Here is a 27,998-nt window from a genome sequence, read left to right on the forward strand (position 1 = left end):
CTTAGCTGCAGGACTTTCTCATTTCTCTGCCAGAATGAGCACTAGCACAACTATCTAACAAAAGTGACAAATGATGTCTCAGAATGGAATGGTTCCTTCAAACCGTTATGACTCACTAACTGGCACAGGAATAAGAACGTCTGCTGTTTACATGTATCAGATCTCAAAGAGGAGTTAATTTTTTTTTAATATCGTACTAAGTACAAATAGATACAATCTGTATTTTAAAATAAATATTGCCTCTTAAAAGGTAAGTCATCAAATGTATCATTTACAGAGATAATAAGGTGGCAATTTCATAAAGATTTAATTTTTCTTTATCCAGCTGATAATCATTTCTCTTCTTTTCCATTTCCACTCACTTTAGAATTACTTGAATCATCATCCTACTGCTTCTCTCCTCCCTCCCTCCCCCTCAAAGAAAGAAAGGATTAAAATTGAGAGATCCAAAAAGAATTAATGCATAGCCAATATGGTCATTGTTCATTATTGTTAAAAATGCATTAATGAACTCAAGGTGTTTTCCCATTTTACTTTTATTGCTTTTGTAGCTCATAGTTGAGTCTCTAATTTCTTAAAACCAATTACACATATTTTGGAGACAAAAAAACTTCAAAGTTGTCAAAATGAAGTTTTGAATGTTTTTACTATGGTTTTGGAATCTGCTCTGAGGCAAACAAAAACAACGCAACATTCAGGTATCAGAAAGACTGAGGAGACTGTTTTTCACTTGATTCAAATTTTGTTTCCAGGAGTTAAGTGTGTCATACAATTGTTGCCACTGCTGCTTTCCAAAAGTCCGATGTGTGCTGTTACTATAGAAGTAAAACAAAATTGAAAAAGGGATTAAGACACAGCATTTTTGCTATGCAATGCTCTTCTAGAATACATCTGTTTTACTTCTGTACATTTCTAGCTAGAAATAAGGTAAATCTAATCCTCCAATTCCAAATTGAATATGGAAACATCTATTTTTAGTCTCTGTATAAAAGGCTTCACCATACCCACGCCATAGCCTTCCCCAAGTATTTAAAGCTGCAAAAGTCATTAGTATTCTTGCCACTGTTAGGTCATTAAATGAAATGTGCTGGAAAATAGGACTCTCTTATTAAATAAGCTAATCACATTCAATCTGAGCTTTAATAAAATTATGATAAATAGCAACTATTTAACTACAGGCAACTGATAGGAACAATACCTTGCTTCTAGTTAAAATATTAAACAGCTATATTAAATGAAATAATTAGAACACACTAAATTGTTCTGCAAAATGCGGCAAAGAATTAAGTCTTACCTGACAACTACTTTTCTCTGTGTCTGATCAATTTTGCAGTTCACCATCTTTGTCTTTACAGCTGAAAAAAGTAAAACAATTTGAGTGATACTTTCAAGAGATAGCAAGGACATAAAATAGTATAAGCATCTTTAAACTCAAATTCATGTAAATATATACAAGTAATAACTTGCTGGATGTTACAGCCAACAGCGAAACAACAATCTGGTAGGCAGAAAAGCAAAGTGACGTAACAAGGTCATCCATGAATTCCTATGGTTTGGTGCCAATCTATTAAAGCAATATCCTGTACAGTTTTTATGAACTGTTCTCCCCTACAAACACATCCTGTTTTAATGACAGCAAGCAAAAACAGATGACAAATTAAACCTGCAAACAATTTATTAGTTCTATAAAGGATTATTTGAAATACAATTGCTGTCACTGAAAAGAAAACACTTCTCAAAAGTCAACAGTTGGCTAAGTCTTTAAATATGATGTTTCACACATGAATTTTTACATAAATTTAGAAATACAAATGGGGGGGGGGAGGAGGAGCGCTTAAACCACACGTGGCTTGAGAGACAAGTCTACATTAAAACAAGCAGTACCTTTTCATTGCTTAAGTTATAATATTCCATAGAGCGGTGTACGGAATTTGGCAAACTGCATGTAATGTTCTCTTAAAGATAACTAAGTATCTGTATTATAACAATGGTGTATTTATCCAGCTTCTGTGTGTTAAACAACTGCCACTCATGTAAGACCCAAATCACATCTGTTCTAAAAATCCTCAAAACAAGGAATTAGTTTAAGAATAAAAACAAATAGTCCCCATGAAAAAAGTGTGTAAAATATAAGCACGCTAACTCTTCTTACCATCAATGACAAATGCTTCTACATCATCTGCTCCAATCTGAAGTTCCTGCTGCATTGTGTCAAATGAGATTTCTTTGTTTTCCACTGCCATTCCCATAAAAGTAAGTAGTCTCATTTTTGCCATATTCTGCTCATGCAACAAGCCTGCACAACAGAGCGTTAATAGTTTATGGGTATGAATTATAATTTGATAAACAAGTTTAACTATTTTCAACGTTCTTTCTACTACATATGCCTCAGAATAATTTCAAATTCACTTTACATCATTTGAGTAAATGTTCCCTATCTGGCTTTATCAACATTCCTGCATCTACCTTGTGCTTTACAAAGACACCCAATTTGCTCTTAGGTTCTTCTGGACCCAGTTATTGGCACTGAAAGTGCAGAAAAATGCAGAAAAACAGCAAAATCTTGGGTCTTGATCAACTAGTATACAGTCAGCTCACATCTCCTTGAAATGTAACAGAATTTAGATATTCCAAATCAGTTACAGCAGTGTTTCCCAATACGGAGGCAGAATGTCAGAGGATGGGGGGTAGACAAAATTAGTTGAAAGTGCATCACCAGACAGAAGAGAAATGCAGTGGAACAGGGATGCCCAAATGACCCTAATGGTGCCCAAGCCCCCTCCCACTGCTACAATATCCTGAACTCTCATCCCCCTTGGTCCTCTTCCAGTATACACATACCCTGTGGCTAAGACTAAAACGGAAGGTGGCTCCTTGAAGGCAACTTCAGATTTTTAATTTATTTTTAAAGAGAAATATATCCTGTTGAGAAAGTATATTAGCCTTAACAGGGGACTCCTCTCAAACTTCAAACAACAACAACACAGGACACCTAGTGGCAATATATTCCCAGACATGCAGAAATGAAAAAACAGTAAAGGAAATGGAAACATACCTATATTGGTACTTATATAGCTCTCACCACCATAGCACAGGAAGCGTCAGTCGTCAGTGTATTATCTTTACAACACTCCTGTGATGTAGCAAAATGCTACTGTGCTCATCTTATGGATGGGGACACAGGCACAGAGATTACATGACTTTCTAAGGTCCTTCACACAAAAAGTCTGGCAGAGCAGGGAACTGAACCAGGATCTCATGAATCCCAGACCAAGCCTTAAGAACTAAACCATCCTTCCTTCCTCAAGCAAGGCTTATATATGGCCTTCCCCAACTGTCACACCTTATCTGGATATTCTTATTCAGCCAATCAAGTTTTTGGAGCTAAATTCTAGAATCTGCATAAAGTTTAATTAAAATTAACTTTAGTCACTTTAATCCAGTGTAATATAGATATTCACACTGCTCAGTAAATATTTAAGTTTGAAATTTATAACATCTGTATGCCAATAAAAGATCAGGGAAGCACATTATTACAGGACATCATGTTGTGTTAATTAGCAATAATTATGATGCAGGCTCCCTATCTGGCACAGATTCAACAAAAATGTGATCATCATAACTCAAATGAATGAATGAGAGCTACCAGCAACTATAGCTAACTGGGTGTAATGGAAATCTACAACAATCAAAAAAAATCAATTAGTGCACATTAACCCTAATTAACAAATGCAAATGAGATGCTGATTAACTTTTTGGTGCAAGAAAGGTTGTTGATAACACCACATTAGACGTGGACATGTTAGGGCGATTCAGTTGACACAAGATAATGCTACTATTGGCCTAAGTTGTCAGCATTAATAAAACAACAAATTGTAACAAACTGATGCCACCTGTAGGAGCCTTTATTGAACAGCTTTTACAGACTAATTTCATTTTTAATTTGTACTGAATCCAAAACAAGAGTAAAACGGAAGCAAGTACTCTATTAGATGCCAAAACTTACTACTTATAATTCATTTTACTCTGTTATTCACACTAATATTTATAATTTCAAAGCATCATGCCTATCAAGAGGAAACAGCTAATTAAAAAAAATTCAGGAAAATAAGTTTAAAATGAAGCTATTTATAAAACTATAGCCAAATCTTCCTGAGAGATTTCTGTATCTTTTCTATCCCCGGAACGGTTTTTAAAAGGTTTAGATTAAATGTGACCAGAAAATGTTGCTAGCATTGTAATTCAAAACTACTTTTATGTGTGTGTAGAATCCTGGCCAAGACATGAAGAGATTCCTTACATAATTTTCTGACAGTTCAAACAAACACCAGGAAGTGAGAAAGCTCTTAAAATTGGACACAGATTACCTTTTTACCATTTAAAAATAATGTTTAGTTAGAAAAGTGCAAGTTTTACAAGAATTAGCATATGTTAAATATACTGAAAATATCTACATTTGCAGATTTAAGGTATTTACTGATTAAACCTGTATATAGGAAAGGAAGCAAGAATTGTACTGACCATATTGGTGGGTGACCATAACACACAACAGATGCAAAGCATTTATTGTATATTTCAAAAATCAGCAAAACTGCATTTTCAGCAATTATTTCTAGGAACAGACAAGCAACTTATTTATGGAGGTTCAAATATATGAAAATAGTTTAATGTATTACAAACGGTCTCTTTTGCACTAAGACAGCTCTATAGTCATTTGTATGCTTTTCTGATGTTTCAAATACACTCATGCAAACTAGTAGCTGTGCTCTACCCTATCTACAATACACAAAGTGTGGCTATCAAACAGCAGGCTCTCTCTTGTCCATAAAATGAAAGTGCATATTGATGGTTCTAGTCATACTTTTATATTTTAATACAAAGTACCAGTGTCTTAAAGTTTTCAGTAAAATTATTCTCAGACATACTACAATCCATTAAACCAAACGATGCCCATGTTACGTTGCACTAAACTATGTTTTGTTTTACAAAACTATAACATTTTTCTTGAATACCAGGACTGTCTTCATTTAAGTGTCATTTCAAAATCAAAGTTATAAAAAAAATATTTTTTATGGAAACATTTATTCATTACCAATATGTCAAAACCTTAATGTAGTAATAAAAAAATCTGCATCATTGAGCAATTTCTGCATTGTCACTGACCCCTGTCCTAAAAAGCTGCAATATAGAAAACGTAATTTTACTGCATGCAATAGCTTATGAACCAGTGCTCCTTTGAAACAGTCAATTACACATCAATGGGGGAGTGTCAAAGTGTTAATTACTACTCCTTTTTTTCCACAGTGTGTAAATAAAGAGGGTGCTGACATTAACATTCCATTGCATGGCTTCATGTGATGAAACAAATTAACTGGGACAGAATGTGGTTTGCCAAAGCTGAATGCATCAGCAATGCACAAACATTTGCATCTCTTTATATTATTGTACTTCACCCTTGTTATACTGCTAGGTGGTAGAGTTAAATCATTTAAGCAATAGAAGTTTAGAAGTAAAGGCAGAGGAATCCTCTTTTTTGAGCTATGAATAATGAAGTGCTCATGGAAGTACAGGACCAATAGATTCTTCCAGGTATGGTGTGGATAGATAGGATATAAGCTTCCTCGCACAGTTTTGTTAATACTCCCTAATTCTGACCCGCACAACAAACCAGAATCTTGTCAGCTGAACAAGGGTCAATCACACCAAAGCTTGGTGAGCTCTGAATCTAGAAAATGGGGACTAAGAGACTGTCTACTCTTGAAAGTTAATTTGGAGTAAGGTGTTGTGTGAATTCAAACTCTTATGGCTATTTCTGAATATAACTCCTTGTGGGACACTTATTTTGGAATAAGAGTGCCTTGTTCCTGTTAAACTGAATCAGAAAAGGCACACTTATTCTGGAATACGCCTACTAAATTACTTGCCATCTTGGATTTAAACAAGATGAGAGGCCAACTCTGACTGAAACATTGACCCCTAACTCACTGTCACTTCGAACCCTACATGCGCTCTTAAGGCTTGTTTACTCTAGAAAGTTGCTATACCGGTATAGTTAAAGCAGTACAACTTCCCTAGTGTGGCTGCAGCTCTACCACTATAAAGGTACTTTATACCAGCTGATATAGCTATAACTTAAGCGGTATATAAGGCACCTTTCAGGTAACATTGTGTCCGCATTAGGACTTTTACTGATATAACTATTTTGGTTAAAAAAAAAAAAAAAATCACCTTCCCTAATCAAAACAGTTATACAGGCCAAACTTTAGGACAGACCAAAGCTGTACTATTATCTGAATCAAAAGTGTTGCAGGGTTCATAAATACAGAACACACAAGATCTGCTCAGTGATTAAAAAATCTAAACAATTTCAGATGTGTATATGAAAAAATGCTTTGGTATCAAATTATTTAAAAATTAATGCATTTTTTAAAATTCTGTATACAGAGCACTCTTCAGAAGCCAGGATGAAACCTTTATGCTTATAGACTGAGTACTGGTACCAAGGCTCTGAGCCATAACAGCATGGTACTAAGGCAACCATAGTTATAAGACAGGAGGTCAGAGGATCCCTTACTGGTCTGGATGATCCCCTAAATGTCACAGTAGACCAAGTCTTATAAAAAGTTTTGCATTGTTTTACTGGAGAATACACAAAAGATGTGCTCAGTGATTTAAAATTTAAATCTAAACAATTTTGGTTCTGCATATGAAAAAATGCTTTTGTATCAAATTATTTAAAAGTTAATGCATTTTTTGAAATTATGCATCTAAAGCACTGTTCAGCATAAGTTGGTGAATTTTCTTACGGTATCCCATGTTCCCAAAAAGCACCACATTCCAGGGGTGTCTTGCCAAGATGAGGGCTTCACTCCAGCACCTCAAATGTGAATTTATATTTTGTTATCCTAACTGTTTTGGATTTCTGGACAAATGTATCCTTTTAAAGCTCAATTTCTGATGCCCGTAAGAGAACTCTCTCTCATTCAGTCTTATGACATACAACTTATGACAAGTTAATTGTCCAACTACCACAATATAAAATGTGTAACGTGTCACAGTAACCTTCTCCCCTGCCCCCCCGCTGTTATTCATTGTAATTATTGTGTAACTGACATTGCCAGGTTATTGGGAGAAGTTACATGTGCACTAATGTAATGAAGTAAAAACTGTGGGATTATTTTGTAAATGTATAACTATTCAGAAGAGTGCAGCGAGAGAAGAGTTAGCTCTACTCAATAATTCTTTTCAGAGTAACAGCCGTGTTAGTCTGTGTTCGCAAAAAGAAAAGGAGGACTTGTGGCACCTTAGAGACTAACCAATTTATTTGAGCATAAGCTTTCGTGAGCTACTGTAGCTCACGAAAGCTCATGCTCAAATAAATTGGTTAGTCTCTAAGGTGCCACAAGTCCTCCTTTTCTTTTTGCAATAATTCTTTGTGCTCTTTAACCCATTTTTAAAATGCGTTCTTAACAGAAGCTGTCAGCCCTTTATTACCCACCCACAAGCCACAATGCATTAAAAAATGGAACACAGGAATTACTATACTGAATTAGGGTATTGATGCATCTCATCTGGCACCATATCTCCATCAATGACCAGCATGAACTGCTTCAGAAGAAGGTGTAAACCCTCCAAAAATCAACAATTATGAAACAACATGCCCATGGAGTAGCTTATTCCTAACCCCAGGTAGCTGTTTTATGTCCCGCAACATGGGGATTACATTTCCCTTTGAATTTATTATTAAAACCGTAGATGTTCTTATGGATAAATGTCTAATACTTGACACATTCTTGTGGCAGTGAGTACCACAGATTAGTTGTGTGGTGAAAAAATCTATTTGATTTATGATTTTAAAATTTGTTTCATTTTAATTTGTTTGGGTGCCTGCCTACATTTGTACTCATTTATATAATATGCTTATTCTCATGTAAGAAACTGGAATCCTAATATTTCAGCCCAATGTATCTTCTACTATAAGGGAGTGGAACCCAGTGTATGCTTTGATGCATGGATCCGATGAAGTGAGCTCTAGCTCACGAAAGCTTATGCTCAAATAAATTGGTTAGTCTCTAAGGTGCCACTAGTCCTCCTGTTCTTTTTGCGAATACAGACTAACACGGCTGCTACTCTGAAACCTATAAAAAAATTAAGTGGAGTTAAATGTCAAATTTAAACAACCTTTTATGTATCTGGCTCTCTCCATAACCATTTATATTCTCAAGACCAACTGGTTTGCTTGAAAACATCTGTTCCTGAGCTGAATATAAAAAAATGACACTGCTTTGAAGCTTCATAGTCATTATTGAGATAACTATCCATTTAAATCATACTAAGACTCTACTTGACCATCAAAAAACTAATATAAGTTTTCCTCCTCTGAAAGCCACCAGGCAATTAGTTATTTATGCTCAGGAACAAGTCAAATTTCTGACCCCCTATTCAGGTATTTAATTACTACAGTGATACTTCATAAATTTTAGTTTGCTTTGATTCAGCTTAGCACTATCGTATGTAAACAAATGTTTAGAGCAGAGGTAGTCAATTATTTTTTGTCAAGGTCCAAATTTCTTGGTCAAGGTATAGTCAAGGTCCAGACTCCAAAGAAAATAAAAAAACAATAATGATAATAATAAGTAAATAAAAAAGATTTCGGGGTCCATTCAAAAGCATCTGGTGGTCTGGATTTGGGGCACAGCCTGCCTATTGATTACTCCTGGTTTAGAATGTCACAAATTTCAAATTCTTGTACAACATTGAAGTGTTACCAACAGGTTTTTTAACAACTCCCTTACAATTACCACTACCTATGAAACACAGTACCTGAATGGGAGATAAAAGAAATCTACAGGCACTTGTCTTTCTATATACAAAAATGTATTAAAGCAAGTACCAGAAAACACATTAAGATGTCTGACATGGGATTGCTCATACATGAAGTTGACAAACACAGTATTTGCTGTTAGAGAAAGGAATGTATGAGCTCAAGACAAACTGTAGTCTTGTCCAAAGATGGATGGCTAACTAAGAGGTCTTAACCTCAATGAATAAAGAACTTGTAGCAAAGGCCCCAAACTTTAAACCGGGATAAGGAAAGGAGACAGGTAATATTAACTCATTCTAGCTAAGAAAAAGCCACAATTAAATGTACCTCCAAGTGACTGAGAAAAAGTTTCTAAATATCTATAATTAAAACCTAGTACCTGTTAGGTTCAGTAGTCATCTGCCTCTTTGCGGACATCACTATACTCTCTATACACATAAACCAGTAAGCTGTAATGTAGGACATAGGCAGGACATGGAAGTGTGCCACAATTTATAATTCCACATCAGTTGTCAATGCACAGGCACTGAGCATAATAGGGGATGCCAGGCAACTTTTAAAATAAAATTAAAAAAAGATTAAGCTTTGAACCAACTGAGCAGGGAAGGCCATTGAAAGTTCCACATCCAAAGCCATGGAAAGAGTACTAGAAAGTCAGAAATGTAATAATTTAAAACTTACCAAGTGAGTCAATGAAGTCTTTGTTGTTCTGATAAAACTTGACATAGGATGCTAATTTAGCACTTACAAAAATGGTCAAAAGCTAAAGAAAAGAAGGAAAACCTCAAATATAAAAACAGTTTAACTAAATGTCATTACACTCAAACGGAACAGGTACCTCACGAGCATTTGCACTGAAGGCACATGAAAAGGTCAGGTGCAGTTTAATGAATCTCTCTGAATGTACTTACAAAATGCAAATGGCATCAGAAAAAAAAAGAATGAAGTTAACCATTTAGGGCCAACATCTGCCTCTAGATAATGACCACTCCCACTAACTTCAAAATGGACAATTTGTCTTGAGCTTGTTTTCCCAAAGCCTACCTATGTATCTGATGGCAAAATTTGGATCTTAGTGACAAGATTTCCTTACCCAAAATGCACTTGCTTTAGTGATTATCTGTGAAGATCATATTCATCATCTTAAATTAGATTTGTACCCTTTTCTTACAATTAGTCTAAGAAAACAAATCGCAAATACATTTTTTAATTAACCCCTTGCTCAAGCATCTCTTGCAGTCCAATGGTTGTTGTTCTTGCATAGGATGCAGCTGAAGTAAGTCAACTTCAAAATAGATTAAATCAACAAAGAAAAAAAAACCCACTCAGGAGATGTCAAAACAACTTTTCTGAAAAACAAAGTTACTTACATCATGGATAAGTTCTCCTTCCAAAAATTTCACTGGTTTTAAGGCAAGAAGATGGTCAAAGAGAAAGGTATTTGGGTCCTTCAGTGCTCGGACAATACATCTAATTAGGAAAGGAAAGTACACATGGGCTACAATAAATAAATGCACTGCCAATTAAATTAGAATATTTATTGTGCACTTCCACAGTGCTTTCTAGTGAATCTCAAAATGCTTACCAAATTATTCAAAAACAATAGGCTCGCATCACCATTGTGAATATGGAAGTATTTTTAACCCCCATTTTAAAGAAGGGGAAAACAAAGTCACAGTGATTTATCCAACATCATAAAGAAAATCTATGTCAGAGCATAAAAAAGGAACCAGATCAAATCTTCCTATCCTGTGCTTTAGCTATGGACTTGGTTTTTATTCCCTTACGTAACTTAAATTATTATATATGGGTAAATTATCTTTAATATCACCTATAAGCTTCATAGAACCAAGTCACTTTGGGAAGATGGATTAGACTCAGACATGTGACACAAAGCAGAACGAACACCAAGAAGCTTAAACATATTAAGGTCCATAATTTATTAGTTGCAGCTAAAAACTTTAAACAGTCCTATGAAGTTTCTATAACTCCTGAAAAAACACTTTTTGTTGAACTGCATGTTTAGTAATTATATTTACAAGTAACCAACCAAGTTTTAGGATAATATTAGCATTACACTAGGGCTTAGAAGTCCCAACCGAGATTATAATCCCATTGCATCAGGCACTTTTCATTTACTGTAAAAGACAGTCCATGCCTGGAAAAGCTCACAGTCTGAAAAAACAAGACAAATAAAACAAGTGGAAGCAAAGAAGTATTAGGATTATCTCACTTTACAGATAGAGAAGTGAGGCATGAAAAAATTAAGTGACTTGCCCAAGGTCACCCAGGAAGTCTGTGATAGGGCAGGACTGATCCTAGATCTGAATGCCTTAACCTCAAGGCCACCCCTCTCTTCTCAACACTTCTAACAGGTAAGAACAAAAGTACTTGGCCACGAGACTGTAATACACAAGCAGAAACAAGTATTTGGTATGATAGTTTGGTCTTTAGGGTATGTTTTTTGTACATAGATATGGGTATTTGGTGCTAGTAAGTATACAAATGTTAATTCAGTAATATAAGCAGATCCGGTATCAATGACTATAGTTAAGATTGCCTAACACTCTCTATTATGAAAACTTATTTTCAGATGCTCTAATTTTGCCAAACTTTAATCATATTGGCTGAAAATTCCCATGCCAGGTCTCTTCCTCAGACTGAATCCCTCCCCTGCCCCCCTATTTCAGTGAAAACAGTTCAGCCATTTTAGAGAACAAGATTAAGAAAAATAGATAGTTTTGACAACGTTATCCCCCCCAACCCAGCTGTTTTGCTGAAAAACTCTAGTATTTCCATGCTTCGGAACAAGAACTTGAAACATGGCAGGGGAGAATCTTATGGTCAGAGAGGTGCATTTCTACTCTTCCTGTGAAAACTAACACACATCTGGCAGACTTAAAAGACTCTCAAAAAAAATCACAATTTGCACATGCTCAGTAGAGCTTGTTAGTGCTAAAATCTCCAAACATGCTAACTAAACTGAGCATGCTCCTAACCCCCGCATTGAGCATTTTGGAAGGAAGAGACCAAGATGGGTTGGGCTGGAAACCAGGAGGAGACCATGAGTTAGTTCTGGTTCTCCCACTGGTAGTTATTAATTCTATGCACTTTGCAACCATTATTGCTGAGCAAGGCCTCACATCTCTAACTTAGGAGGCAGTCAGGCAACATTCACCCATTTTACAAATAAGATAACAGATGATGTACTTCTTTTTAAAAAGTTTGCTTTTTAAGAGAGGGGGAAATTACATAAAAATGCTACTTTTGAAAAACATTAAAGTTGAAAAGTCAAGCACTCAAGAGTGAGAATTGTTGCAAGAATTCAGCCCTTTCACATGTGCTACAGTAAGTCTTTAATTACACGATCACATGCTGTTTGTTCTACAGCATCCTGTGCACAGGATGAAACAGATAGCTGCAAGAGAAAAGAGGCATGCTTATGTTTAAGGCACTGGACTGAGATCCTGGAGAGCTATGTCCTCTGCGTCTCAAATTGGTTTCAGGATTGTGAGCTGTGATTAGCTACACATCTCCTTTAATCACATTCTAGGTGAAGGATTTTCTAGTGATCCATAGTGTGGTGATCCATGTAGCTGTTCCTGTTAATATTCTGAATTTAAATAACTTTACTGAGTAGATCTGAGGGAATGCTACTTTCCCAAATGTAATAAGGTTATCACATACATCAAAAGTTTGTTAGCTTTGATGTATGTGTGACCAAAATATTTAAATCTATGGGTACTCACAGAAAAATGGGCATGGTATGACCCTATTTGCTCACAATCTCCAGAAGATGTTAGGATTAAATCGATTTATGAACAAAACTGAACTACAGCATCCGCTACAAAAAATTAACTTCCTCAATTTATTGCATAAGAATCAATGTATGGTAATTTACTCAGCGAGAGCAATGAAGGTGACCAGCAGGTACTACTTAAGAGTATCCCATAACAATAAGACACTACACTGAATGAACTCAATAGCAAGGATGACACTTTTCACAATATTTTGAATATAACCTTTATAACCTTCTGTGTTATCCAAAGCCATGGAATGGTGTCTTGCACTCCATGAGACCTCCCAGCATACCCTCTGGGGAGTGGTGAAAGCTCAGAAAAATGGCCTTTTATAAGAAGTAGATAATTTTAAAAGAGTATTTCATCCTTCATAAAAACATGCCGTTCCCTCTGCTGCCGACAAGTACTTCCTGACCTCTAACCCTCCAGCAACAAGCCAGCGCAATCCCGTGTGGTTTGAGACCAACAGAATATTGAAAGGTAGGAAGACTCGCAAAGGAATCAGCTGAACATGCTTTGTGGGGTTTAACAAAGCTTTGGCGTTTAAAAGTCAGTTGTGCAACTGACTGTTCAATGCTCTCATTATTTGGGGCACTAAGCACATAACCATACAATTACTGCATTACAAGTGACCTTCAAGGAAATCCAAGAGTTTCATATTACCTGTGAGCATCAACTCTAGCTTGGGAAGCATTATCCTCTGTGTAACTTCCCAACAGTTCCACCATTATTTTGGCTGCAGAGTCACTATGGGGGGAGGGGAGAGAAAAAAGTGTTACCTCAGGAATGCTGAAAAATAATTACAAGCTACTCAAATATTTAAATAACGCCATTATGAAGTTATAGTTCACCTGAAATTGTATTTGAAAGGATGTGATCAATATTAATTGCAGTGAAGAGGACAAATTAGCTAAATGTATTCATTCAATTGTGGTTTTACAAAATGTTTATCTTCACCCTTCATTTCATTCTCTTAAACTGATAAATTACCTGCTAGTTATGGAAAGCTTTCCTAGCTGGGAACCGCTTCACGTGATTCACTAGAACACTCTTTTTACACACATCTGGATCTAATCACTGCAGAATAAGTAGTACTGCACAGTTTACTTCAAAATGCAAGATGGCATATTTAAAGAGCATTTATGGTCAGAAAAGTGACTATGTAAAAGCAGCACCTTCTTACTTAACAGATCTGTTCTGTGAGCATTCAGAATGACATCTACTGACTTCAGTGTCAAAATTAAGTTTTTACTACTTTTTGCTCCTGTAAATCTAGCAAAGCAAATAAAGCTGAGGGTGAGCCAGATTGTTCTCTCACTCACATTCACACAATTAAGTTCCAATTGCAGAATTTTTATTATTGGTCATGATGCGGAAGTCAGATAGAACTCAGCTTTGGTTTGCCAGGCTTACCTTTAGAAAAAATCTTTACAAGTAAACTGAGTAAAACTTGAGATGGAAAGCTGTGGTCTTGTCTACATTGAAGGTTTTGGTGGGGTTTTTTTTTGTTGTTTTTTTTTTAAACAACATCCTACCAGCACTATCAAAAATGGCTAGTGCAGACCAGTTCCTAATTAGATGATGGAGTAGTAAACACACCAGTGATTGATGTATATGCTAGTGATTTCACCACTGCTAGCTGTAGCGAAGCCACCAACTGCTGGAGGTTTCACAAAAGCTTCAGCATAGACCGATATAATACCATTTCTAGAGTCACCTTTCAGAAGGTATAACTACACTATCAAAATAAGAGAAGCGGTTTTCCACATGGACAGAAGGTTTGACCTTTTCTTTAATGACGCAAACCTTCTGAATGAGTCACTGAGACCTGGACGACATTACCAATAACAGAATTTAACCAATTTTGTGATTTCTACCCATGAAATCACTAACAACTCTCTCCTGAAACTATCTTACTACTTGCTTTGAAGGGGCTAATCTACATTTGGAACCAAATCTCAGTAAGGAGGATACTAATTCATGCACTTTTCTGAAAAGTGTCTAATACATTCATGAAAAAGATTCCCTCTCCCCTCCTTCCCTCTACACATAACACTGGGGATCCCTTATCAATCTGCTCTATTTTGCCTGTTAGTAAGAAGCTCAAACTGATTATTCTAACCTTCAGAGTCTCAGAGTATTTTTGTAACATGAAAATCTGAACGTTTCCTTTAGAGCAATTCCAGGCACTGTGGATTTCCTTCTGTGATAAATCTGCAGATATTCTAATGTGTTCTTAAATGAAACAAGTAGATTTTTATTAATGGAAAGCCTCAGATTGCAAGGTTTAGCAGTATAGTCAGCATATAACTAGTTACCTTTAACCATGAACTCTGAACAAGTCAGAAAGGGCAGAAACTGAGTGATGAATCGTAATCACCCCGGGCAGTGTTGTGATACCAGCCACATATGGCTAGCCCATAGGGGGCTCAGGTGAGAAGTGTTTTTGTATTTTTATAGCACTCTTCTTTTTTGCATTATGTTATTATTAAGGAAAATAATATTCAAGAAGACACCTTACAAAGCTGCCACTTATTAGATCCTCTATAAGAAGAGGCTTCAAGCTCCCACAGAATTCTGGCATGATGGGAAGCAAGAGATAGCTGATTCAATCTGGCGATGGATGAAATGGGAAAACACCTCTTTTGCCCAAGGTGTTGTGTACGCAGCGGAATTTGCCACAGAACTGCTATTGCTGCAGAATTTTATTCCATGATCAAAGCTTACTTTTTTTTTTTTTTAAATTAAGATTCTAGTCCTTTATGGTTGTGAATACAGGTGGCTCACCTTTGGAAAATCAACTGATGAAGTGCTGTCTGCATAAGGGCTAGTCTACACACAAACTTGCACCAAATTAACAAAAGGTATAAATTAAAAGCTTATCTAGGCATTTTCATGCATGTGTGCGAACACTTATTTTGAAAGACAAGTGGTTTAAGTTGTTATGGCCAACGTAGTACCTGTTTGCATGTAGACTAGCCCTAAGGCAGTGCCTACATTAGAGATTTTTGCACTGGCAAAGGTACATCAACGCAGTGAACCAGCATAAACAAACACCTAGTGAAGACACAATGAATCAATTTAAGATGAGCTTTACTGTGCGTAGACAACCTGAAATAATGGCTGAGAGGCATGAACTGCCCCACACATCTCAGAAAGCTGCTACCTATAAAACCTAGTTATGAAAATTTAGGCCTTGCCTTCACTGCTAAAAAACATACGTTTTTACTAAAGCACCTGAGAGATCCCGAGTTACACACTGAAGACTAGATACTTTAGTTTTAACACCAGGCAAACTTGCTGAGGTCAGCCCTATACATGCATCTATTTTAGCAACAAAGACAAGGCCTCAAATGGCAACAATGTTAACTATTTAATTGCTGATCATTTTAGTAGATACATCCAGCTAGTGTGCTTATCTCAAACTGCCTCCTACAACTTCCCAGCTGCCAAAAGCGCCGTTTTCCACCCACCTGCCAAGATTTCCAGCTTCTCCACCAATAAATTATTTTCAATTCTGCAGCACTTTGAAAGTGAAAAAATTAGAAACTAAACTAAAATTAAAACTCATGAAGAATACTGTTCTGGTTGTAATATTTTCATATTTAACATAAACCTTTATTTTGAATTGATCTGATCTGCTGCAGAATTTAGGACAAGCTTGCTGTGGAACAATAGAGCCTTGCTCCTATCCTTGCTATAGGGCATTTAGCTCATTTTAGAGAAAATATTTGCCGCTCACTTTTTAGAAAACAAAAGATTTTTCACTTGTACTTCCAGAAAATGCAAAATTAAGAATTTCAAGAAATTAAACTCCCTCCCCTCTAATCTTTTACATTCCCATAGAACAAGTACAGCAGACATTTCTGCCCTATTTAATTCAGTTCAATTTTGGACCGTGGATATAAATTTGGGTGCTGAACGTGGCAACATAAATGTCAACATTTTACAAAAGCTCTCTACAATGCCGTATATCTCCTGTGTTGTGCACACTTGTATTTTTGATATTCTTCTGGAAAGATGACCCAGGCAAATACTTTCAGCTGCACTGGCCAATCTAGATGCATAATTAGACAAAAAGTCAATGGGAAGGAGGTGGCTGAAACCAGGAATAACAGAGAGGTGAGAAGGGGAACAGAGTATATAGGGGGGTTTAAACAAGATTTGGAAATCACAAGTCACTCTACATTTTAAAAATTCAGTGGGAGGCTACAACTAATGATCTTGCAAGATTGTGCTGAGTGCTTCCTTGGGAGCACCAGCAGACTGGAGGAGAGGAGAGTCTGCTATGCCAAGCAGTTTCACTCTGCTACAGCTGAGTAAGCGCTAGGTGCAGCAGCAGCTAAGGCACAGAGCTCCACTAGAGAATCTCTGCAGGAAGAGGCACAAAGAGCAGGGGGGAAAAAACCATCTCCCCAACAAAATTCAGCTACCAATAAAGATCTCAGCAATAAGGCAACCCCTGCCATCTCCCAATTTTCCTCAGTTCACCGTGGAAAAATTAATATTATTTTCTTACTCCAAGGACGGCCAATGATTCTTGAACACTAGAAATAGGAAACTTCCACCAGAAAGTAGCAGGAGTCTCACTTATTACTGTGGGATGGAAGTGTGCATGTTTAACATCTATATTTAAAGTAGCCTTCAGAAGTTACTGGAACTGTACACTCTATGGTCATACACTATGGAAGATCCATTAGCTATACATATCAATCCATCTTACAACAGCCGGTGAGAAATCAGAAAGTTAAAAACTTCAAGTCTCCTAAATAATTATTTCTCCATTTCCTTTGTTTAAAAACAGACAAAGTAACTGAAGTATGACTTTATCACTTAATTTTTCCATTCCCATTTATCTTCTCATACTGCTGGGTCTAGCAACATTCCTGAATGCTAAGGCTGGAATGCTGCTTTGAGTTTCTCAGAGTATTGCAGATAGTGCCTGCCCATTGATCCAGGAGAATGATCTAGGTCAAAGGTCACTCTTTATTTTCTTTCCCCTAAGAAGAATAAGGTGCTCTGAAAAATTGCCCTATTGATTGCAAACTCTGCACTGACCCAGATGGTAGTGCCATGCATGCAGGAGTTTGTGAAAGATATTTTAATGCTTAACTCTATAGTGCAGATATTTTTTTACAATTTTGGTGGTAAAGTGGAATACATTACCAAAAACAAGACAATTTAAAGAAAATTAATTCATATACAGATTTGATAACTAGCCAAGTTAGAAAACAGTTAACTGTTTAAAAAACAATTGGAGCCAATTTGTTAACTTCCTCTTCAATTCAAAGATCTACAGGTGGAATTTGAAAACGATAATGGAAAAGCAAGCTAGTTCGATTGCAAATAGCTTTTCTTTTAATTAGATGAATTAAATGGATGATCCTTTATATCTTGGCTTATTTTTAATAACATTTGTAATGTTTGCAGTCAGCTAATTATCGTTTTGCTTTAGAAAAACATAGGGCTCTATAATTCCATTGGAATAAGCAGTTTTTACAGAGTAGAAATGTATATTAACTCAGTACTTTCCAAACATAAAGCATAGACTCTTCATTACATACAAGGTCTTTGGTTAACCTCTCAAAGAATGTATAAGTATTATTTTGGCCACCTGAGAACTGCTATACAGTCTCACCCTTGAAAAAGTATTCTAGTGAAAATGGCTGAATGAATAAGAAGTTGAATGAAGATTATGGCTCAGATCCTTGGCTACACTGAAGGCAATTTTACACCACAATATCACTGTAAATCATCCCTGATACCAGCTTAGCCACTCTTGGGAGCCTTACCCCAATTTAGGGCAGGATCCCCCGAGTGAGAGCCAACATAGCAGTTTCCCAACATCCATGACCAGTGGAACCCATGAGTAGTTGATCCCTGGTTGTCATATGTGAAATCTAGCAGTTTATACAAACTGAAAATCATTCCTCTCAAAGATTCATTTAAATACATTATTTTTTGCCCTCTTCTTGCAGCAGGGCATGTAGCAAAAACCATCACAATCACGCTGTCCTCCCAAAAAACTGACCAAAACCTCAAACCATTAATTAGAAATATTTTAATAACCTCAAGTCCTTTTTAAGTAAGCGAAGGAGAGGGATACCGAAAGTGTGTGCATAATATTCTGAGGGGCTGTGATAATAAGTATAGTAAAATAAGATGCCTGCTTGTCCACAAAGATAAAGAGGGCTGTCCATCTACATAAAGAAAATGAGTGTTAAAAACATACCAAAAATCCTGAAACTGTTGTGTAACAATTCTTTATTTAAATCTGAATGAAAAAAAGTTTACTTTTGTGAAGGCAAGGTTTGTGTCTCTTGTTTATCCTTTCTTATCAATAAATGTAAAGAGTTATGCTGATGTGTACAAACAAGAGCTGCTGTCAATTTATTAACACAAATTAATTTGCAGGTAGACTGTACAGAATTACATAAAATGTCAAATTATTTTGGTCAGCCTACTTCATTAGATCAGACTCCTATTATGATCCCCAATGATTTTTTAAAACAATTCAGCAGGTATTATATTAAAATTAATTCCCATGTCTAGTGCAAAGCTTTGTCTCAAAGGTAATGTTTATAACAGCAGACTGATTGTGATAACTTTGATTAATAGACACTCCCCCAACCAACTGAACAATAGAGATGGCACCACACACATTTTAAAACATCAAAGCTCAATTAAACAATAAACTTGGCATAATGCTATCATTTCAAGAAGGAAAGCAAAAGTTTTAATTTTGTAAGTTTATAGCTTTCAATCAACCCACTAACTTTAGTATCTTCTAAGAAAAAACGGTTTAACTTAAAATTAAAAGAGCTCAAATACTAGTTTAAGATGTAATAAAAGTACGTCCAGATGTATTCGATGAGATTTAAAAGATTTACAGTAAAGAATAGTGTAAAGAAAAACGATTTCCCCCCCAAATCTCACACTATATACTAATTTAAAACTAGTTCTAATTCTCTAGTCTCTTATTTAACTCAACATACCTCTTCTTGCAGTCCACCAATGCATCATACAGCAGTCTCAGAAGAGTATGTTTTTTCTCTGTGCTGAGATTCCAGTCAGAAATCCACTTTCGAACCTTCATAGAAAACAATTTAAAAAAGTGTTGCAAACGTTTTCTGAAGAGTAATCTGACTGTTAACATTAGAACTACAAACACTGCCCACTTAAACATGACCCAGGCTCTCCTGAAGAGGAAAAAGAATGACGGAAAGGATCTTTCCCAGAGATCCCTGTCTGGCTCTTCTGGGTATTCACTCCACAGTCCAAAAATCAGGAAAGTGCACCACTGGAGGGCCAGAAATCAGTACCTCGCACCCTCTTCCTAAAGGAGGAGAGTGGGCTTACAGATCTCTGCCTCCATAGTGAGGGACATCAAACTAGTGTCCCAAAGCTGGTTACAGCACTTCTCCCACACCCTGCATATTCAAACAAAGCTCAGACAGATCTGATGTGTTTAACATCAGGGAGAGATGTTTACTTTCTAGTTTGCTATGAAGAGCAGTTTGACTTCGATTGTAGGGACAAAAACTTTTAAAAGGTCAAAAACCACAATTAAAAATTTGCTTTTTATTCCAATTGAGCTTGATAATTTTTAATAGTGATAACCACTATGTATTACCTCTGACTACCCGCGTACAGTTAATATAGAAAATAACTAGTGACACCACATCAATTACCTGATCTAGTTCAGTTGGAATGTACTGAATGGCACCACATGCTGAGGCCACTTTAATAAGGCTGCAGTAGACTGTATATCTCACAGGAGTATTCTTATCCATACCGTGGAAGAGATTGCTCAGCCTAAACCACAAAGAACAAATCAATTAACCCTAGCAGGTCTGGCAATTAATGAGGTGAATATGTACAGACACCAATGTGTCCACTGACATGTGTACTAGTATATAAAATGTAAATCTGTCTAACCACCATTAGAGCCCTGTGTGTATACAAAATTTATATCCACGGATATAAAGCAGATATCCGCGGAGCTGATGGGCTCTAGCAACAACGAGCGAGACCAGCGCGGCCATGGCCAGCAACTGGGTCAAGAACTGCAGCAGCAAAAGCAACAGCAGGTTGGGCCACCACTTGTAGGAGCCAGCACCCAGCCCGGGCAGCTGCTCCGGTGCGGCTGGGCTGTCCCCAGCCCCATCCATTGAGCCAGACACCAGGCTCACTGGCAGCTGTCCCTGGTCGCACTAGTGTGTGCAAGCGGCTTGCACGCTACCAGACAAGAGTCCCTTCCACACAGCAGTCCAGGAATATGCGAGTTGCTTGCGCATACTGGTGTAACCAGGGACAGCTGCCGGTGAGCCTGCTGTTCTTGCTCGTTGTTGCTATAGCCCTGCAGCTCCGCGGATAGCCACGGATATAAATTTTGTATCCGCACAGGGCTTTAACCACCCTCATCTCAGTGCTAGGACAGAGATGACAATGGCTTACTGTTTTATAGCACCTTCCATCAGAAGATCTCAAAGCACTCTAAAAACATTAATAAACTTAGCCTCAGAACATCCCAGTGAGGTAGGTAGGTATCCCCACAGATGGGGGAAAAGAGGCAAAAAGGTGACAAAATGCAAAGGTCACACATGTACAAAGATTCAATAGAAGCCAGTTTTCAAATTCCTAGGCCTGTACTTAAAAACAAAAAACAAACCAAAACACACACACGACTATCCCTCCTCCTGAAAGGAAGGATATTTTATAAAATATTTTAGTTCCCCTGATCCCTAAGGGATACTTACAGCTGCAGCCTCAGAGATGGACGCTCGCCTTCCCGAAATTTTACCAACTTCTCACACAGGCTTTCAATCAAAGCTTCTTGTTTGTCAGGTTCCAGGATAAGAAGCAGAGATACTACACTGTTCATTACACTTTCAACATCTATATATAAACAAAACATGCATCAGCTTAACACTACAGGCAACAATTATTTCATCAGTGCTAGAAATGCTCCTGCCACTAATGCTTATTTTGTCTCCCCATGACATACTGGAAAAGGGCAATTCCAGCCTCAGGCTTTTTACAAAATCAGTTATTAAACTGGACAAATATAATGTGTGTGACAGCAGCTCAGTTTAACCTGCAATCCCCTGCCAGCGTATCTCAACCCTATTTATTTTCCACTTCTAGGGTGGAAAGAGAATTTGGTCTCCATGACATCAATCTCGATATTTTATGGGAAGCCAATGTAAATTAAAAGATCTCCATCCCTATCTTCAAAACACTCAATGGCTTGGGTTCAGCACATCTAAAAGATTGCCTAAAATTTCAGAATGAGGACTATGATCAACAACTCTGTACCTCAGGCACAATGGTACTTTATCACAAGAGTAAAGCTGATCTGCCAAAGACAAAGCTTTTTCAGGAGTCAGTCCCAGACCGTAGAACGAACTCCCACAGAAACTAAGGACCATCAATAAAGCTCATTTCCTCTGCAAGTGCAAGGTGCACTTTGACTTGTCTGCTCTAACAAACATACAGTGACATGTCCATATATATTTTAAAAACGTACCAAAACACTACACTGCAAACACAATCCCCCCTTCACTTCCCCCCCCCCCCCCGGGGGAGAAGATAAGAGGAAAATTAACTACATGTGACAAATGTTTATTACATTGCTTAATGCACAACTGGAAGGCACTCAAATAATAGTGATAAGAGCTGTACAAGAACCTACAAAGAATATGATTCTCATTGAGACTGCCAACAAGGGTGCCAATTAATGGCAGCCATAGCTGCAGTTTGTGCTATGGACACCTACACATGACAACACAGACCCAAGAGCACCTTGGTTACTGAGCAGCCAAGAGTTTGCAACAACTTTCCATCATTATCTACACTGGAGTAGCAAATCCCCTGGTTCGCCCAGTCCTTGCAAACTATTTTCAATCTCAAATACCCTGATGTCCAATAAAAAGATCACTGTAATATTCCAATTCACCAGACTCACTAGAATGCCAAAATGGAAATGAGCGTTCCCAATATTTATCTTCTGGGATTAACTGTACACCCCAAAAAGCAATGTAAAAAAAAATATTAGCTTCCCCATGACAATCATGGCAGACTATTATGAATACAATCTTCTCCAAATAAGGCTACTTCAGTTTAAAAAAGTATGGTCATTCTGGCTATAGAATTATGGGGTCTGTCCATATATTTTACATGCATTTGTCTGCTGCAAGATGCTAAATGATCAATATTCATAAATATTCATCCCTAAATGAATCCTCACCCTTTCAAATAAGACAGGCACATCAGCTATCGATTTTGTCACCCCTAAAAGATATAGCCATATACAAAGAATAATTTAGAATATAGGATGCACAGAAACTCAGGTAAGAGCCATAGTACACTTAACATTTATTGCAATTAGTACTGCATCCTGTCGAAAGGTCTCAGAAGACAACGTTACATTTCTAGGGCAAGGTTAACTGATTTAGTTTACCCTCAATGTTAACAGTTACTTGCATCAAATTTCCTCATTCTTCTTAAAGTTATGCTGCTACCTACTTGAATGGCTCCCCCTGCTCTTAACCAGCAACAAATCTTATTTCACCACTTACTTTTTAAATGGAAATTGGTTTTGTACATGATTAATCACCCATCTCAGACACAGTCATAAGAACATAAGAATGGCCATACTGGGTCAGACCAAAGGTCCATCCAGCCCAGTATCCTGTCTACCGACAGTGGCCAATGCCAGGTGCCCCAGAGGGAGTGAACCTAACAGGTAATGATCCAGTGATCTCTTTCCTGCCATCCATCTCCACCCTCGGACAAACAGAAGCTAGGGACACCATTCCTTACCCATCCTGGCTAATAGCCATTAATGGACTTAACCTCCATGAATTTATCCAGTTCTCTTTTAAACTCTGTTATAGTCCTAGCCTTCACAACCTCCTCAGGCAAGGAGTTCTACAGGCTGACTTGTGCTGAGTGAAGAGGAACTTCCGTTCATTTGTTTTAAACCTGCTACCCATTAATTTCATTTGGTGGCCCCTCGTTCTTATATTATGGGAACAATAAGTTTTCCTTATTCACTTTCTCCACACCACTCATGATTTTATATACCTCCATCATATCCCCCTTTAGTCTCCTCTTTTCCAAGCTGAAAAGTCCTAGCCTCTTTAATCTCTCCTGATATGGGACCCATTCCAAACCCCTAATCATTTTAAGAAAAGGAATACTTGTGGCACCTTAGAGACTAACAAATTTATTTGAGCATAAGCTTTCGTGAGCTACAGCTCACTTCATCGGATGCATCAAATAAATCTGTTAGTCTCTAAAGTGCCACAAGTACTCTTTTTCTTTTTGCGGATACAAACTAACCCGGCTGCTACTCTGAAACTAATCATTTTAGCTGCCCTTTTCTGAACCTTTTCTAATGCCAGTATATCCTTTTTGAGATGAGGGGACCACATCTGTACGCAGTATTCAAGATGTGGGCGTACCATGGATTTATATAAGGGTCCAAACTATATTTCCCATTTCTTCAAAAGGAACTGCATGTCATCAAGAGACAGGACTGAATACAGACACATTTTGCCTTGTTTGAACTACCACACTGAAGGAAACACATTTCTTCACCACTGTGGGAAATTCTGCCCTTTTGTGGGTTAACAAGAGCCTGTTGTACTGTAATAATGTTGACACTTCTACTGAATACAGTCTGTTCATGTATGAGTCTTTATGTAGTGAAGGCCATGGAACAGGTTTCCAAACCTTGCCAACAGTTATCTGAGAGGGTGTCTGTGCAAATGATTTATTTTGTCTTCTTTTGTGTCTGCATTATGCAGATTCAAAGAGAGGAGGGAAAGAATGGCTTAACTCCCACAGACCACTACACCATGTGCCGCAGAGACTAAACACTGCCTTACATAGCCTCTAAGTCTATTTGTGAATTTACACCAGCCAAGGACAGGGTGAGTATGGTATCATATCACTTTCACTGTAGGTGAATAACCTCAGTACATAGCAGTTTCAAAGTTCCCAGCTGGGATTCTTCTATTACTGACAAAAATTAATGTTCTTGTATAGGCTGGTCCCTTTAAAAATTTAGGGTGGGATTTTCAAAAACTCCCAGCACTGGCCTAGCTCTGCTCCCATTTAATTCAACAGGCGTTTTACCACTGATTTCAAATGGGCGCAACACTGAACACTTCTGAAAATCCTCCTTAATGCATAATGACCTTCCTATGAGTACTCTCTCTCTTGGTCTCTCTGCCGTGCAAGTGCTCTGTGTAACTTAAGGTGACTCACAAGCTCAGTCATCATAAAGTTCCTGAATATGCTAATCAAGACTATCCATACCAAGACTTTCAAAGACACAAACCTTTATCATCCTCCTTTAGACATACATCACAGACTTCAATAATCTGAGCCAAGTCACTGTGAAGTCCACCTTCAGAGTTCTCTTCGGAGATCTCAGCTCCTTTAGATTTCAGATAAGCTCGAAGTTCTGCAGCCTTTTAAAGAAATAAAGAAACTAATACAAATGTACATACTACTAGCAACATCTTATTGGCGGTCTTCACTTGAATGAAAAGGTGTGCTTTTAACTCAAATTAGCTAACTTGAGGTAAAATCCTAGTAATAAGCAAGACAGTTAGCTGGTTCCCTCAGTCTTCTGTGAAAACTACAAATGCCTTGCCTTCTCTAGGATTTTACCTCAAAGTAGCTAACAATCTGAGAACATACCTCCTCCCTGGTGACAAGGCCTATACCTTAACTTTCTAATCCAACACTTTACTAAATGACAAGAGTATAAGCTCTTTGAAGACATACGTTTGTACAGCGACTAGCACCATAGGGTCCTGATCTGATTGCGACCTTTAGGTGCTAGTGCAATACAAAGATAAAAATGTTTTCAAAAGAATTTATGTCAAGGATCAAAATTAAATAAACATGGTATTACTTAAGAAATAACTGAAAAGTACATTTCAGAACCCTACAATATATTAAGAGATTTTGGATTCAATGTTTGAAGACCTGTTACTAGACATTCATGCCACAAATTTCTAGTCTCTGTGGTTTGAGAGTATTTTCAATGTTTGTTTATTTTGCAGAACTTAAATATTTTTTTAAAAGCCTTCAGAAAGTGAGCAAGACAGATTGAAGCAAAAGCTCAAAGATATGAGCTAGCGCACACCATAATGGCAATTTTAATACCAAGAAGGTTGAAAGAATAAGTAATGTCGGATATCTGAGTTAACTTTTTTTTTTCTCTCCTCAAAGTAGGACTCGAGGGGAGGAATGAAGGAGGGAGGGAGAAATAAAAGATGTTAGAGGCATGGAATTTGGGAGCAGAGGATTAAGAGACAATATTGGATGAAATATTTAAACTAATCAAAGACATAAAAAATGCATTAAATTTAGTGTTCTAACTTTGAGCAAAGTTTATTTTAAAGGGCCTCATGGAGCTCCCAAGCATTTTGATGGAACTTTTGCAATTTCCTATTCCCACAGTCTACAGAGCTCCAGCAGGCACAAGGGTAATATATTCCAGTATTCATTTAAAGAAAATGGTATGTAACATGTTCATCAGTGCTTCACTTATTTGTTTTCTAGTCTCAGGAAATGTTTTATGTTTGTCTTGCAAATATTGTTTAGTCCTTAACAAAGAATGTAACACCCTATATTATTTGTAGATTAAATATCAGCAAAATGATATAAAACTGAACTTTCCATTCAATACTATATATATGCTTTGTGTCCTCAAGAGTTTCATATTGCTGAGCACTGTTAAAACACCGCCTTGTTTCATCTTAAGAGAGATTTCAGTAACAGGTGAAATGATATGGACAATAAAGTGCTGTAGGATCACCTGGGATAAAGAGTTATATAGCTCTGGTACATTATTAATTCTGACTTTAGAAAGGCTTTGTATGAAAAATCCACCAGACCCCACGCTCAGTACACTGAGGATCAGTTACAGCTTCTAGCTATCAGGGCCATTCTAGGATGGACTGAAACTGACCACATGGGCAGTGTTACTGTAGCCCCGTTGGTCCCAGGATATTAAGGACAAGGTGGGTGCGGAAATATCTTTCATTGGACCAACTACAGTTGGCGAGAGGGACAAGCTTTCTCAGAGCGACACAGAGCTCTTCTTCGGGGCTTGTCTTTCTCACCCACAAGAGCTGGTTGGATAAGAGATATCACCTCACCCACCTTCTCTCTCTCCGGAACTGACTAGCCGATTACGGGGACACCGGCAGGAAGATTAGTTGGCGCTTTCCAACCCCACCCCCGTCCCGGGACAGGCCTGAGGCAGCCCAGCCCCCAAGGCATGCACGGGATCGGGGGGGCGGGGGCGCGCAGCACGAGCGACAGGGGCGGGCGGTTCTGGCGGCTTCCCGAGCGTCCCTCCCCCGGCCGTTAACCGTCAGGGTGCCGGGTCACTCAGCCCGGGCGCGCCGCGGGCTCGCTGCCCCCACCCGACAGCCGGGCGGCTACCAGCTCCCCTTCCCCAGGCCCCTCGGCTTGACACTCGGTGGGTTTGAATCAGGGAAGCCGGCGCCCACTGGCGCTGCCGGCTGCGGCGCCCCGGGACGCTGGGAAGCAGCCGGACACGCGGTGCGGTGCGGGCCGGAGCCGGCACGGGGAGGCCCCAGGAGGGAGCCGGGTCCAGGCGGAGGAGAGGCGGCTGCACCGCCCAAACCGCGGACACCCAGCGCGGCTTCCCCAGTCCCCTAACCTGATCCTCCTCGGTAATATCGATAAAGGCCGGGACGCTCATGGCCGCGACGGCTCCCCTGCCTGGCCCGGAGAGAGCACGCCACCCTCACCGGAAAGATGGTAGTGCGTCATTTCCGGGACTGCGCACAGTCTGCTTCCGGGGTACTGGCCGATCTGCCTCTGCCCCTGTGGGGACTGGCGGACGCCAGCCCGCCAGACAGCCGCCGACCCCCCTGTGTAGGGCTAGGTACCCGCGGAGACTCGCCCCGGCTGTACGTGGTGCGGTAGCGCCGCGGCTCTGCGGTTGTTGTGTAAAGCCCCAGCTGCGGGAGTCCCGTGATAGCCCCCGCTTCCCTTAACCGTTCTTGCGCGCGGGGCAGCGGAGATAAGCGGGAAGACTTGACCCTTAGCGGCTCCAAAGGCAGAAGGAGAATGTAGACAGCCCAAGGAGCTTTGTGTGCATCGCACAGCCTTTGGGGCCTGATGCTCTTTGGGCACGGGCAGGTGGCAGCACCGCACGTGTGCATCTCACTCAGAGCCCACCACCAAACTAACCTTCCCAGAAGCCAAAGCATCCTCTTACCCCCCGCAAGACAGTATAACCCTCGTCAAAGGCACCTGTGGCGGTTCTCCCTCTACTTCTAAGTACCCTTTGTTCCTCTACTCTCCGCACTTCCCGT

The 27,998-nt window shown here is 38.6% G+C and overlaps 2 protein-coding genes across 2 annotated transcripts in view; one reads left to right on the top strand and one right to left on the bottom strand.

The window, feature by feature from the left end:
- Window positions 1-518: 518 nt before the first annotated feature.
- On the bottom strand, window positions 519-27,472 carry EIF3M (eukaryotic translation initiation factor 3 subunit M). The gene is made up of 11 exons (XM_037899888.2): window positions 27,338-27,472; window positions 24,974-25,106; window positions 21,384-21,522; window positions 20,316-20,439; window positions 19,620-19,714; window positions 13,288-13,371; window positions 10,195-10,294; window positions 9,506-9,587; window positions 2,153-2,296; window positions 1,295-1,355; window positions 519-815 (listed from the first exon to the last, which is right to left on the bottom strand). The coding sequence occupies exons 1-11, from the start codon at window positions 27,377-27,379 to the stop codon at window positions 695-697; spliced, it is 1,125 nt and encodes a 374-aa protein (XP_037755816.1). The 5' UTR covers window positions 27,380-27,472; the 3' UTR covers window positions 519-694.
- WT1 (WT1 transcription factor) overlaps window positions 27,461-27,998 on the top strand; it is a 139,016-nt gene continuing 138,478 nt past the window's right edge. Inside the window, exon 1 of the mRNA XM_043550198.1 lies at window positions 27,461-27,590. The gene's annotated coding sequence lies outside the window, so the exon portion shown is untranslated. The remainder of the gene's footprint in view (window positions 27,591-27,998) is intronic.

Source organism: Chelonia mydas, chromosome 6 (assembly GCF_015237465.2).
Source record: "Chelonia mydas isolate rCheMyd1 chromosome 6, rCheMyd1.pri.v2, whole genome shotgun sequence".
Taxonomy (NCBI): Eukaryota; Metazoa; Chordata; order Testudines; family Cheloniidae; genus Chelonia; species Chelonia mydas.